This window comes from Odocoileus virginianus, chromosome 18 (genome assembly GCF_023699985.2).
Source record: "Odocoileus virginianus isolate 20LAN1187 ecotype Illinois chromosome 18, Ovbor_1.2, whole genome shotgun sequence".
Classification (NCBI taxonomy): Eukaryota; Metazoa; Chordata; class Mammalia; order Artiodactyla; family Cervidae; genus Odocoileus; species Odocoileus virginianus.
The window spans coordinates 10426746-10442511 of NC_069691.1; the positions used below are offsets into that span (position 1 = coordinate 10426746).

The following is a 15766-nucleotide window of genomic DNA, read 5'->3' on the forward strand; positions in this document are numbered from 1 at the left end:
GTCAGGGTCAGACTGAGGCCAAGTTATGAAGGTGCTGACACCTGCCTTCCCACCTTGTCCATCTCAGGGATCACAACCTGGGGTGCCCTTCGGATGCATTTTTGTTGGCCCCAAGCATATGTTTAAACTTTGGAATTATTGGCCAACATTTCAAAGTGAGAAATGTCCTGTGAAAGTCCAGACTTGCCAGTTCTGAAGTGGCAAGCCCGGGCCAGGTCGCCAACATCATGCGACTGGGCAGTGGCTACTCCCACACACGTGGCAGGGGGTCTCCCCTCTGTCCTGCACCCAGTGACTTCCATCTGGCCCATCATACTTTTTCTTATCTCCAACCCACTGCGGGCATGTGAGTCAATAACTTTCAGAATGAAATGCCGCCAAGTGCTCTCTAATAAAGATTTGGCAACTTTTCCAAAATAGCTTAAAAAACTACTTTTTGAATTCACTTCTGTCTATAAGGGATTTGGGTCATGACCCAGACTTTCCCATCAGAGAACCTAGTGGTGTACAATCTGACCCTCTGGTTTCTGATCATGCAGACATCTAGGAGATGTGAAAACAGGACAGAAAAGAAGGGAAGGTGGAGGACTTAGTGGCATCTGTACCAACATACTGCTTCTGTTTCCCCTACACTCCCCAGCCATCCTGCCATTATACTTGCATCGCAGGTTGCAAACTTACAGCTGAAATGCTTCTCCCGGGAGTCTACACAGTCTAGTGGGGTTTGCAAAGGCACAGAAATGCTATCAAAAGCTGAAGCCAGGAATTTGCTATAGCAGTCACATTTCATAACCGGTGAAAGGTGGTTAAAGAAGGTCATCCAGAACAAGAGAGCCCCCCAACATGCCTGTTGAGCACCACATCCACATCCTCTCTGTTTAGCATCAGACCCAAGTCCACACTGCTTCCAGAAGAACACAGGCATCCTCAAGATATCCGGTAACTACTTTCATTCACTGGTGAGATCCTGTGAGGCAAGTGTGCGGTCATCAGGGTTATGACACGTGCTGAGAACACACAACCTCAGGTTCCTGCCCCAGAGGAGACTGCCCCTCTCGTCCCACTGAACATACCCAGAATCTGCCCACACAGTCACTGAGCACAAGCCCGGGAGCGCTGTTGTAAAACTGCACTTCACAGAACGAAGTGAAATCATGAAGTTAGCATCAATTTAAGACTAGAGAGCAGAAAACTAACCTACCAGAGAGAACAGTCCAGGGGAGCCCCAACTGCAATGAGGGCACGTGAGGTGAGAGGAAGTGGGGCAGCAGCCGGAACAGGAAGCACTTGTTTTCAGGGTGGAAGGAACATGGACCCTGCACCAGGACATGAGGAATCTTGCCAGTGACGAGGCAAGGCTGCGGTTCACGCCTGGGAATCGGGCAAGATGGAGCACAGACACTCCTGAGCATCTATTTCTAACTGAATAAGGTTTCTTTACTTTCAAAGTTCCCCTGGGCAGATCAGGTGTGTGCAAACAACTTATAAATGGTTTGTTTCAGAGTTAATAAAAAGAGTAGACTAGTGCGCTGGTTGTCTCCGTAGATCAGTGATATGTCAATCTACAGTGAAGATAAACTGATTCTGGAATTATAAAGTGAATCCACAGGAAATGGGGTCTGCCTGATAAATAGACGTATACAACTTTTCAGGAACATGACCACTAAGTACAACAAAGTACTACTGTACTCTCAGCTTACTCCATTACATGGCCTTTTTAAAATGAGTGTTTATTGGAATATAGCACATACACATGCATAACTGCTTTACAACGTTGTATTCATTTCTGTTGTACAGCAAAGTGCATCAGCTATATGTATACGTGTGCAAAAGAGCTAAGTCACTCAACTGCATCCAACTCTTTGCAACCCCATGGACTGTAGACCACCAGGCTCCTCTATCCATGGATTCTCCAGGCAAGGATACTGGAAGGGGTTGCCATGCCCTCGTCTAGGGGATCTTCCTGATCCAGGGATCAAATCTGCATCTCTTATGTGTCCTGCATTGACAAGTGGGTTCTTTACCACTAGTGCCACCTGGGAAGGCCATGTACACATACATCCCCTCTTTTCTGGATTTCCTTTTCACTGAGGGCACCAGAGAGCAATGTGGACAGCTCCCTGAGCTATACAGTAGGTTCTCATTAGCTACCTATTTTATACATGGTATCCATAGTGTGTGTATACACACACACACACACACACACACACATATATATATCAATCCCAAGCATGTATGTGTGTGTATACACACACACACACACACGCATATATCTATATCAACCCCAAGTGTGTGTGTATATACACACACACACACACAATGGAATATTACTCAGCCATAAGAAGGAACAAAATTGGATCATTTGCAAAGATGTGGATGGACCTAGAAACTGTCATACACAGTGAAATAAGTCAGAATGAGCAAAACAAATATCGTAAATTAATGCATATATGTGGAATCTAGAAAAATGGTATAGATGATCTTGTCTGCAAAACAGAAATAAAGACACAGACCCAGAGAACAGGCATCTAGACACTAAGAGGGGCAGAGGGTAGTGAGATGACTGGGACATCACATGGTCTTCACCCTTGAGGCAAAAAGAAAAATTCCTATCATCTGAAAATCAAATCCTGGATACAATGGGTGCCAATGGGGACTAGCCAGGAATTTGAATTTACCTTTCTTCCTTCACAGGTTTGATTTCATCTGATCTTGCGAACTATCTCTAGTTACTTCATTCTCCCTTCTTGTCTTTTTCCTACACTCCTTTAGCTGTCATTATATAAAGTTTGAATGCCTTGCTCTAAAATTCCCTTCAGAGGAAATGGCTTCTGTATAAATGCAACAAAGGAGCAATTTCTCTGTAAGCTAAAGCTTTGAACTTAATTCTGGGCCACACTGACAGAGGGACAAGTGCAGTTCTAGATGACTAAGTGAGGGGCTCCAAATATATAAAGAGCCGTCATGTGTAAATCTAGAAGGGAAAAGTAGATCCTACGGGTAGAAGTTACATGCAAGCGGATGTTAGCTCAACATGTTAAATCTCTTCAATTATAGAAATGTTTGCCTTGTCCATTACTCAGCTTTCTGTCATTGGGCATGTTTAACAGATCTGAAACTGATCCTCATAGGAATATGATGGAAGGTATGCCAGCTACTTAATAAGAAAGAGAGAAGTCTTACTCTAAGGAGCCTGTGACTGCACAGTAAATAAAACGATGTTAATAGTTTTTCTGTATTTGAGATACACAGCCATACAACACCCATGCAATACCATGGATAAGATGAACTTTGGGAAAGATCAGTTTTTATCCAAATCTAGGATAGTATTACCTTCTGCATGAGCAGATTTGGATAAAAATTGATCTTTATATTTGAAGACAGAAAAGGGATTAGAAAAGATAAGAGATTGGAAGGCCAATATCTTCAAGATAAAATCTAATGGGCAAAGGCAGAGGTTGTGCTTGTATATTAACTATACTTGGAGAGGTCATGGGGTCTCACTGAGTAACAGTTTATATTTTTTGGTTTTAAAAGCCTGCTCTAATGGGAAATGTAGGATTCTGACTTTCTGTTAGGGGAAGGAGGAGAAGAATGAAAGAAAAGTATCTCCTCTGCCTCCGCCTGTATCTGCACGGGCAGCTAAAGAGCTGTAAAGTGTAAAGAACTTGTATTCCCAAGAGCTCCTGTAGGTAACTCCCTCTTTGACCAAAATGCCACAGGGCTGGCAAAGATTTCTAAGCAGATTAATGAGAGGCTTCTGGGAATGTTAACTCCAGACTGCTGTTTCTCAAATTTAACCTAGGTCTCTCGGAGAAAAGTTGGTGAGTCAAGAACATTTTAAGACTCTCCCTTCCAACTGCTATAACACTGTACCAGCACTTTTCGCCAAACTGTGTTATTATTGTATAGCAATGCCATCTTAGAAGTCTGTGGATCCCTGTCATTTGAAAGCTAATCATAACATACTGTTAACATATGGGAATCCAGTCTATTCTTGTTCTCCGCACTCATGTGCCCCAACTGACCACAGCATTTTCTTAGCACCAAGAGGGTTATTCTTACAACATTGCTACTTTTGCATATCCTTCTTTAGAACCCTCTAAGTAAAAACGATAGCAGGGAGAAGGAGCCATGCAATTTACTCCAGCAAGTAAAAGCTAGGAACTGTTGAGTGTATGTATTCCTTGCAATTCACCCATGTGTGTTTTCCTACTCTGGAGACGATGATGAACAAAAATAACTTCATGCATCACCAATGTTTTCCACCAAGCCATTTCACATGGGCCATCTCCTAATCATAAAAGTGCCTCCAACGCTGGCACACCAAGCACCTACCACACACATACCCAAGATTAAAGAAGAGGAGATCTGCCTAGAAACCATGTCACACTGATACGTTATACTCCCCATGAGGTCTGCTGCGAGTGAAAAAATATAGTCAGCCAATAGACATTTACATAGTCTCCAAGTCTTTCCCCACAAAACACTTATTAATTAGATGGGAGGAAAACTATTTTTAAAATTTAAAAAACTGGCAGATACCACCTTCACCAAGTGACCAAAGTTAAAATCAAGGGTAATGAAACCCATCAATGCCATGTACCTCCTGATCTGATACACTGGGAAGAACACAGCACTTCTCGGGTTCTTGCCAAGCCTGAATCTAATCACAGACAATCAGACAAGCCCAACTTGAGAGATTCGCCAAAATAATCGGTCAGTACTCTGCAAAAGTTCTAGATCGTCAAAGAAAAGAGAGGGGGAGAGAAGGGAAAGGAAGGAAAAAGAAAACAAAAAGAAGATGAAAGTATGACAGTGTTTATACCGAGGGGGCTTGGGGAACATGAAAACTGATGTGCTCCTGGCTCAGAAAAGACAACTGGCAAGATATGAATAAAATCTGTAAACTAGATAGTGATACTGAATCAATGTTAATATCCAGATTTTACCAAAATATGAGCCAATGTACATCCGGTTATGTGTCGAAAATGTCCTTGGTTTTAGTAAATACACAATGAAGTATTTCAAGGGGCATTGTGTCTGCAATTTGCACCCAAATTTTCAAAAAGAAACATATACATACCTGTGCCTGCATGTGTATAGAGAGGAGAGAGAGAAAATGATCAAGTAAGCATGATAAAATGTAAAAAATGTTAACATTTGGGAAATCTGGAAAGCAAACATAGGAATTTTTCATAATGCTTTTGCAACTTCTCTGTAATAAAGTTTTTTGTTTTTTTTTTTTTTAATTAAAAAGGAAACTTAAGCTAAGCAGGCCTGAGCTTTTTGAGGAGGAAACTGAGAAGGAGGAAGAATATAGGAGACCCCATCTCCTTTGCTCCTCCATCCCCAACACTGAGAAGCACTGTAACATCTTGTAATTAAAAAAAGCTACATCTGAGAGCTAATGTGGGAGGCTGCAGCAAGCTCACTAAGGGGACCACCCTACCCACAAATGCTCAGAGCCTAACACAGGGCTGGCATATCCCAGAGGCTCAAGAAATTGCCAGTTGAAGGAATGATCAGACTTGAAGAAATATCTGAAAAAAACTGCGGGCAATTGTCCATTTGGGGCCCTCCATCTGCAAAATTGGTAGAATTGTGGCATCTCTTGTATAAACAGCTGGGTGGGAAACAGGGGCAGGCGTGTCAGAATGAGGAGGAAGGTACAGTCCGACCCTGGGCTACTCCTTTCGCTGAGCAGGAGGAGGAACTGAGCATGTACCCTGGGGCTGGCATGAACCAGCCCTGCTTCTCTGGGCTGGCTGGGGAAGGATGAACACGCCGAGCACTACGCGTCCCAGCATCCGAGGTCTCTTGGCTGGGTCCTGCATGCGCAATCTGATACACTGAGATAAGGGGAGACTGAGCGTCCCCAAGAAAACATTAAGGATTGAAACAGCTCTATGTTGTCTTCTGTTCTAACCTCCCAAACCAATTAGTACTCGGATTTTCAAATTCACATTGACTATGCGCGTGAGGTCTGAAATTAAAATCATTTAAATTACTGAAGTTCAAGAAAGCTTTGGAAAAGTTAACAGATGAAAAACGTGACTCCGCTTCAAAAACTTTGCTAATTCAAGAACGTCCTAACAGATTGCTTTTCCAGTAACATTTAATTCTGAATAGAGATGAAGGGGAAATATATATATTTATATAATCCACAGGCTGCCAGAGTATTAAGTATCAGGGGATGTTCCTCTAACCCATGGAAAATTGGGCCCTATGACAAAAGTGTTTTTTCTAACCACCAAGATATAATTTTACAATCATGAACACTGTGTGATAATATTCCAGAAAAAAATCAAACAAGGCGAACTGCGGCATATAACCGAGGGCAGGACTCCAAACTGCAAACCTGATTTGCATATTAATTCAAATAGGGACCTTGTTGCTTTAATAAGGAATATAATTTTTGAGGAATCTCTAGGTGAGATTGTTATGCTCACTGATAGGGACTTGCTGACCAATTTATTTGAAAATGAGCTCATACAGTAAACCCTAATCATAATGAGGAAAAAGCAACACTTCCTAATGAGTAAATAACAAACAAGAACCCACAGATGACCAGGCTGGTACCCCTGTCCTCTCTTCCTCCTTACTTGCCATATCTGGGAGGCCAAGTGGTTCTCTGTCAGAGACAATCCGTTCCTCCAACTTAATAAGGATAGACAGTTAACTCATACCCAGAGCTGTAGTGGCCAGTTAACTAGCCTATTTGTCCCGAATACAACCCTACCGCTTACTATCTCTCATTTCAAAGCTGAACTGCCACCAACATGGACTGGGAGAATCTAGACATAGACAGAGATGTCCTGCTAGCTTCTCCTAGGATTATGCTTTCTATATAGCTCAAAAGGATTGGGGTCAGGACAACATGGAAGAAAGATCTCTGATGAGCCCCCAAGAGAAGTAGCCAGCTTCTACCCATTCTGTGCTCAGAATTTCTCCTGTCTCAGACATGGTCTAGGACATGGTCTGGTCTTTGGGCTCCCAAAGGACTGGCTCTATTATTGCCAACTGAAACTGCAAGGATCACAGTGACCTGAAGCTTCTAGAAGAGACCCCTCTATGGAGCTCAGATAGAACTTCAGATTTGTATGCAAATATGCAGAAGGTATGGTCTCCTTAACACTTCACTATTTCTGAATACATCCCTATCTGCCCTCACATATACTCCCTCTTCATTTCTCTATGACAACTCCTATTTCTGATAGCCCGGGGCTGTTCTACAACTAGGCTGATACAGGCATTTCAATAAGAAATCAAACCATTGCCTATTTTTGGTCTGAAAAGGAAACAAAGATACTGGACCAAAGGATAGCATGATCGCTCTTGAAATTTAAGCCTTCGTGCTAGTTACCAGCTCCTAGTGTGAGGTTACCAATGAAAAATGCAGAAGATCTATCTCTTGGTCCCCACCCAACTGGTTCTTCTTACCTTTGGTTCCATTGAAATGAAACTGTGGGCTCCTCTGCTTGAGAGAACTGACCTTTTAATCGTCCTGCTGTGATGGAAGTGGTAGTAATCCTTCAAGGCCCCGATCTGCAAAGGCAGGAGGGAAGGACAAGAGAGAGGTAATGTATGAAAAATCTTCATTTTCCTGGTTTTTCATTAAAATAAGAACATTAAACCAAAAAAAAAAAAAAATCCATAAATCATGCAGTTGCTGGCCATGCTTAAATGTTACTTGAACCTTGGTGATCACTTTTCAAAAGAAGGACATGTGATATGAAATGAGTGTCCTTCAGGCAGTGACTGCAGAACTAAAGATTATAATGAGGCAGCCTAGGCTCTCCCTATCTCCTTTTTAATGTTTAATTTATATGCAGCATTTTAAGTAATTCTATATCAATCTATATCCAAATGTGGGAAAGAAAAAAAAAATCAAATGGCTATCTGGTTATAAAAACACATTGCATTTTGTTTGCTCTGATAAATGTACAATGAAACACCTTGTTAGATTACATATATAATTAATTTGAAACAAGTTCTAAGCAGTTTATCATTTGCAAAGAAAACACTACCTAGTTTGTTTCCTGACTTCAGTAGACAGTATAAATACATAGCCCTTATTCATGTGTTGCAAAACTAAAAGCAGAATTTCTAAAACAAAAGATTACATGTCTTATCAGCTAAGCTTCCTGTGTGAAAATAGCTTAATTGCCTTTATCTTAACGATTTCTTTAACAGATTAGTCCTCTCAGTTATGTACCCCTTTCTTTAGTTAAAAACAATTAGGTTTAGGATAGTTGTAAAAATAAATCCCTGTACATTCTAAAAAACCAAACACAATCCCAAACAATCACATTCTTTCAGTAGATTATGAAATATGGATCACATAATGGACATTAAATCATGCAACGAGCTAGTGCAGGAGAGCTTGGTTCTAGATTTGGCTTACAGTCACCAAAAATGTCTTCTTGAATAAACTGCATATACTTACTATGCCTCAGTTTCATTGTCTATAAAACTGGACTTCAGGCTAGTTCATGTCTAAGATCACTACAGCTCTCAGATTCCATTCTTTAACACTTATACTGTCCTTGCTTTGGGCAAATATATTAAGGGTCTATTTCTCGACTGCTAGAACACCACTGCCCTACTGTAAAAGAATGACCATGATCAGGATATTTTCCAATTAGGACAATTCCAAAGTTAGGCCTTCTTAATTTAAAAAAACAGAGGTCATTGGCTCAGCTTACTTTTTTCAGATAAAGAGTTTATTTTTATTTCCCATCTTCTCATCATGTTCTCAAACATCGTCCCACCCTTCCAATAGGGATGATTAACCAAATTTCTGTGCCATTTAAGAGTCATCTCCTCAATGAGACTTCATGCTTTAATTGAATGCTTCTTATCTTCATTAAATATGAATGTCTGCAGTCTCCCACTTCTGATTCAAGTGGAAACTGCCCAGATACACAGAAGAGATCCTGGACTCTGCAAACAAGTGGGAAATGAGGAAATTCTAGCTAAACCTTCTAATCTCAGTGATCCTGAACTCTGAAGTAATAGGAAACAATAAGGAAGAGGGCACAGGTGCCAGTCTCAGTCTCTAAGGGTGTTTTAAGAAGGATTTACAGGCCAATTTTAAAATTCCAAAGGACTAAGGGTAGAATTCAAGAGGGGCTGCTTAATCTTTTATCAGAAAATCTTAAAATCCCAAGAAGCTTAGAGCTTTCATCTCATGGAGCTTCTGTCAAGAATGCTCCTTGGGTAAATATAGTAGTTTTTATGAAAAGGAACAGAGAATCTCTGAGGAAGAATTTATTACTAACATGAAAAATATTAGTGTATTTAAGATCATGTCCACTCAACTATTACAGAATTTCTTCTACTATAGGAAACGATTGAATTCAAAACTCAACTATTAAACCGTGGATGAAATACACCCTGAAAATATATTCAGATCCCTTGCAGCTTCAATGGTACAGGCCAGAATCCTGGCCTAATGCAGTGTACATGAAGCTGGAAAGTGGAACCCTTATCCTGACTTAACTTCGCTGAAATCTGGGATACATCACTTAACCTCTTTAGGCCTTAGTTTCCTCAACTGTGAAATAAGGACACAGGAAGTGTAGTGGACAGAGACTGGGCATCAGAGTGAAATGGGAGATGACAGTGTTTATGAGTTCACATGGCTATAAAGATCGAATGTAACAGCAGGTACGTTGCCTCGTCAGGTCACTGCCTGTCATACGGTAAGTGGCAGAAGGTTATGAGTTTCCTTTCTAAATTTATATTTAAATGGTACCTTCTCTCACCTCTTATCTTCGAATTAATCCCTCACCTCTGTCTCTTGGTCAGGATTCCTCTTGATCTACTCTGGTATCACCTCCCTTATTTCACTGGCAAAAATCAAAAGGGTTGATGATACACTGTTGACAAGGATGTAGGTGCAAATGCAGCTCACACAGGATCAGCAAAGCCCTAGTATAAGTGTTTGGAGACTCATTTGGTCATATCAGTAAAATTATAGACAGTATTTAACCTTTGACTTAGTCTTTCTACATCTTAAAATTAATTCTACAGATAAATAGTCACTTATGAACAAGAATGGATGTTCGGCAGAGCAAATTTTGTAAAAGCAAAAGAAGGCAAACAACTGGTTGTCGTCAATGGGTGACTGGTTCTACATGAACTGAAATGGATTGATCTTCAAGGTAGTGGGTAAATAAATAAATATAGGTGCAGAGAGGCATATAGTATGACCCAATTGTTTCAGGAGAAAAGGGAAGAATCTAGAGGACACATGTGTGTTTATATGCATGGGGTATTTCAAGAAGGAAACTTGACAGACTGAAGGAGAAGGATTTTCTTTCCATTATTTATGTGGATGCATTATTTTTTTAAACTTAACACAAACAAATATCTGAAACAGTACACAACCAAATCCCATCTACTTTTCTAGGGTAAAATATGCTCATCCAATCCCACTGGACTGACACAAGGGCCACATCTATTTGGGCCATTAAGTCTTTTTAGCAGTAATCTTTATTTAATATCCATCTTTAAGGGATTCCACTGCCTCCATAGCAGGGGTGCCCAACCTTTGGGATCTAATGCCTGATGATCTGAGGCGGAGCTGATGTAATAACAGGAACAAAGTACACAGTAAATACAATGCCCTTGAATCATTCTGAAACTATCACCACCCCCTAGTCCACGGAAAACTGTCTTCCACGAAACCAGGCCCTGTTGTCATCAAGGCTGGGGACCACTGCTCTGCAGGTTGCAGAATGGTGTTCACTGATTGGCTGATGCTTCAATTACTGAATGCCTGTCATGTCATGTTATTTAACTTCATCTCCCCAAGAACCTTTGAAGACGAATATCATTATCTTCAATTTGATAAAGGAGGCTGTTGAGGCTCTGCTGATGCTAAGTCGCTTTAGTCGTGTCCGACTCTGCGACCCCATAGATGACAGCCCACCAGGCTCCGCCGCCCCTAGTGTCCAAATGCACACAGCTGGTATTGTGAGGTGATAAAATGTATATCTTTGTTGACTGTCTCACGTCAGGGTGAATTTAGTTAAGTTTCATGGTGCATCTCATGGATGGGCTCACAAGATGCATTCCAACATCCTTCTAGTGAGTCTTCCAATACTGTAGAGCTAAATTCTATGCAACCAGAGTTCTGAATGTGATTAAGGTTCTACCCAAAAGAGGCAGACTATGGCATTATGAGGCAGGCTCTTGGAGACATTTATCTTTCTTAATGATGGTGGTGGTAGAGGTCTTAGTACCTGGTTGCTAGCTTTCTGGGCATTGCTTTGCACATCCTGTTTTGTCAGTCAGTTGGAAAGAGATTTGAGAAGAACTACAGGGGTCTCACAGGGTAGCTTCCTCCCTCCTCAGCTGCCTCACTGAGGCAGAAGCAGCTGCTCTGGTGGGGGCCCATTCTGTAGTGGCTTTGGGGCCTTTTCTGAAACTTGGCCTTCCTGATGAATTCTCCAAGCTATTTAATAGTCAATAGTGAATGTCTTCCAAAACAGACCAAGCACTGGATTCAGCAGTTGGCTCCACTGAACATTCCAAATTGGACAGACGACAACTTCTGAAAAAGTAATTTTACGCGTATACAATCTCACGTGACTTAGAGACCCTCCAAGTTATATACCTCTGAAGTCATGGGCTACAGGCAAAACCAAGCTCCAAGCTACGGATGAGCCACAGTGTCTGCTCTGATATCCTGTCTGTTAAATAGCTACACTGGTTTCTAGGCTTCTCACAGCTGCTTTCACCAACCTGCTCTCTCCAGTCTTTCTATACAGTGGCCAGAGTTAGGTATAAAATGTACATTTGGCTGTCATATGTCATACCCCTGCTCCAAATCCTTGAGTGGCTTCCCTTTGCTCTTAAAATGAATAGTAAGATTTAATATTATTTAATAATACAGTTTTTAAAGTAAAGAATAATAATATCATATCAACATTTATGCTGTACCAGGAACCAGTCCACATGCTTTTTCTAACTCATGGAGTAAAGAGCATGATCCACCTTCGACCTGCAGGGCCTGTGGGATTGGGTGCTGCCTCCCTCTTGCCTCGCGTCAAGTCACATTTGCGGGCACTTCCTTCAGTTCCTGGACCATGTGGTGCTAATACACACACTCCCCCTGTAGCAGCAGCCCCTTGCTTTCTCTTCCTTACCCTTTAGGTCTCACCATAAGGAGGAAGCCTGCAAACTCCCAGACCTGGTCAGCTTCCTTTATTACATCATCTCACAGAGTCCTCTGATTATATACCTTTAGTCATACCTGGATGAGTGCAATTATTCTTTGAATGTCTGTGTCCCCACCTGCATGCCTATAAGTTCCTACGAAGCACAGGTGCCTCTGTTTGTTCCCAGTTCCTGGTACACGGCTCCACACAGAGTGTGTTCTCAGGAGGGAAAAGACTCTTAAATGAATGATATGAAAGTCAGAATACTTTTATTGCTAAAGCTACAGATACTAGAGCTATATCTGCTTCAAAATCTTCTGTATGAGAATCACAGAGCTATTAAATTAAGGCCCCCAAAAAAGAAAAAAAAAAAGAGAGTTTATTTCTACCCTAACTGAAGTACCAAGTCTGCTGGGATTATGGTTCTGAAGATGGTAGGTGAGACATCTCTGTATTTTTTGGCAAGCCAAGAGCTAAGGAGCAGTGTGCATTAGTTCAATTATTCTATCTCATCCAAACAAAGTAATCTATATTAAATATTTTTATATCTTTCTTATATGTTTAAGATAAATATAAAAATAATATCTATATATAAAAACATCTAAAAGCATCATTATGCCTCTCCTCTAGTAATATGCATGCCTCTTATTGGCAAGCATTGTGTCTTTTATATTCTTTCAACAGCATTGTGCATGTTGAGGGCATTTAATAAACAGTAAGAAGAAAAATGTCATAACATGTTGGAAGTGATTCAAAAGAAAGACAGTGTATGAAAACACAGCAGTAATATTATCTATAAGCAGGAGTTTCATTTAGCTCCTCTGGGGTAATGTAAAACAAAACATGACTGTGTTTATATGTTATGTAATGGCAACAAGGGCTAAAACAAGGAACAATACATAACTAACACTGGGACATCTTATAATCAAGAACTAAAGGAGCAGATGAAGCATATAATCAATAGCAGATCAAAGCTCACACTTTTCCTTAACCCCACATAAAGGAAAAAGAATAATTCCTTCCCATTTGATCTTTTTAAACTCCTCTTTTATACAGCTACACTCTTCCTTGCCTAGCAACACAACTCTTGCACACAACACTAAGTCGATGAATTTCATCTCATTCTCAATTCTGTCAAGCATTTGTGCTTTTTCTTCCTTAGTTGTAGCTCTTCACCCTTGCACCCAGAATTTTCCTATCACTACTTTTACTCAAACTAGATTATGTTCTTAGGAAAGGCTTTTATAAACTCTTTTATGCTAAGGTGTAAATGACTAGTAAGACACTGTCTTAGTTCTTCCATGGACAAGTGCCTTTGATCAGAAAATTAAAATATAAGCCAAATAAGTGAGTTCATGGTGCTTGCAATTAAAAAAAAAAATCACTGTCAAAAAAAGAATCCTTGGAGGCTTTTTTCCCCCTCTTTTTCTGGCAGTAGGAGAGAACTTTCCCAGTGTTCCTAAATTCCTATGTCACAGGTGAGCTGTTAACTTCTGAGCAGAGAGCTGGAAGCCAGAAGACCCATATTATACCCTGGCTTTACCCCTGATGAGGAGCTTGTGGCCTGTCAGAATTCATTCACCACTAACAGATTCACTTGTGCTGGCAGCTAAAACCTTCACCAGTCTAATGACTTATAGTCATTACATACATAGAGTTTGCAGATCTCTTATAGACAGTTCTACAAGGTGCCCAATCATGCTGTTTGCTCAGCACAGACATGTTTCTAGGCGCACAGGACTCTTCAGTGCTTACACTGGATCAGTCCCAGGCAAACTGGGAGAGTTGGTCACCTTGGTTACGAAGCGCTGAGATCACAGACACTGTAGCCACCTCGATGAACCAGTAGCTCTCTTAGGCTGCTTGTCTGACTTATTTTCCTTCCCATCATCTCCAACTTACATATATCCCCAAATTTTGTACTCTTTTTTGATAAGTTTTTTTTTTTTTACCACCTGTCTACAACTAGATTTTTTTTTAATGAGCAAAAGTTTGAACAGACATTTCACAAAAGATATACAAATGGCCACGAAGCATGTGAAAAGATGCTCAAATGAAAATTAGAATAATAGCAGCACTATAAACATACCAAAATGGCTAAAATTTAAAAGGCAGACAATATCAATTTTTAATGAGATTGCGGAGCATCAGAACTCTTATACATTGCTAGTAGGAGGAGAAAATGGTTCAACATCTTTGGAAAATCATGTGGTAATTTCATATGAAACATATATTGTCCTATTGATCCAGCCATTTCATTTATAGTATTTACGCAAGAGAAATGAAGACCTATTTCCAGGCAAAAACTCACACACAAATGTTTATAGCAGCTTTCTTAATAACAGCCCCAAATTGGAAACAATGCAAATATCCATCAACAGGTGAATGGATAAATAAACTATGATATATCTATAGAGTGGAATGCCCAGCAATAAGAAGGAGCAAACCTCTGATGATGCATGCAGCAACATAGATGAAGGTCAAAACAGCATGCTGACACCAAGAGGACACACTGTACGATTCCACTGATAAGAAATTCTAAGACAGTTACTCTATCATGACAACAAACAGATCAGTGATAACCTTGGGGAAAGCCTGGAGAAACTTCTGAGTCTGGGGAGTTTCTGTATCATGACTGTGATGGTAATTCCATCAGTGATAAGTGCCCTGGCATGCTAGAACTAGCTCAGTGAAGGTTTGCAAAATCCAAATACATCGTTTTCCAACACAGTCTTCAGGAACATCACATTGATGACCTGACATCAACAAAGGCAGAAGTTTTTAGCACATCAGGAAAAATTGGCAAAGGTTACAATTAAGGTTTCTTTTTTTCGCTGAAAGTCACTTGTCTAGTGTTTATCAGCGCACCTTGGGGTATGTAGGTTTGTCAAAGCTCATCTAATCTTACCTAAAATTGGCTGCCTTAGGGGATATTTAAATTACACCTCAATAATGGTGAATTCAAAAGTTGTAGCTCTTCTAATGACTTCTGGTTCTCTCTCCCATCTTAGAATGATTCAGAGACTGGCAAATGCAAGAACCCAGTGATATGGGGCTCTTCAGTCCAGATTTTCTCCCATCCTCTCAGGTGAGGTGGGGAGAAACCAAGTCAGTAAGATTATTATTCTTGCAGGTCAACATCTTTCTAATGCCCACAATTAACATTTGAAACTCCTGCTTGCTAAATTCCATTCAGACAGAAAGCTCCAGAAGCAGTGCCAGGGTACACTGATTTCCCTTCATTAAAATGTTGACTGTGGTGACTCCTTTGTACTTCTCTGAAAGTATTTAAACCATTATTATTTGCCTTCTGTGTTCCAGACTCTGTAATATTCAAAGGAGACTCAAAGAGAGGGTGGCCATGATTGCTTTCTCCAAAGTCACCAAGAACTCTCCAACTTTAGGGCCTTTACACCTGCTTTTCCTCTGCCAAAAAAATGCTCTTCTAGAAATCTCTATGACTCACATCTTCTCTTCTTTCAAGTGTTTGCTCAAATGCCTGCTTCATAGGGAGGATTTCTGAGACCACCCCACTTGAAATTACCATCTCTCTCTTCAGCATACCCCATTGCCCCTTCCCTGATTTAATTTTCCCC

At 40.6% G+C, this 15766-nt stretch overlaps 1 protein-coding gene across 5 annotated transcripts in view; it reads right to left on the reverse strand.

Annotated features, from left to right (window-relative positions):
- The window catches only part of PCSK5 (proprotein convertase subtilisin/kexin type 5), a 492571-nt gene that overhangs the window by 441123 nt on the left and 35682 nt on the right, over nt 1-15766 (reverse strand). For all 5 annotated transcript variants that reach the window (XM_070480332.1, XM_070480331.1, XM_070480335.1 and 2 more), the window contains exon 2: nt 7444-7548. In XM_070480332.1, the coding sequence (XP_070336433.1) occupies nt 7444-7548 (105 nt within the window). The remainder of the gene's footprint in view (nt 1-7443; nt 7549-15766) is intronic.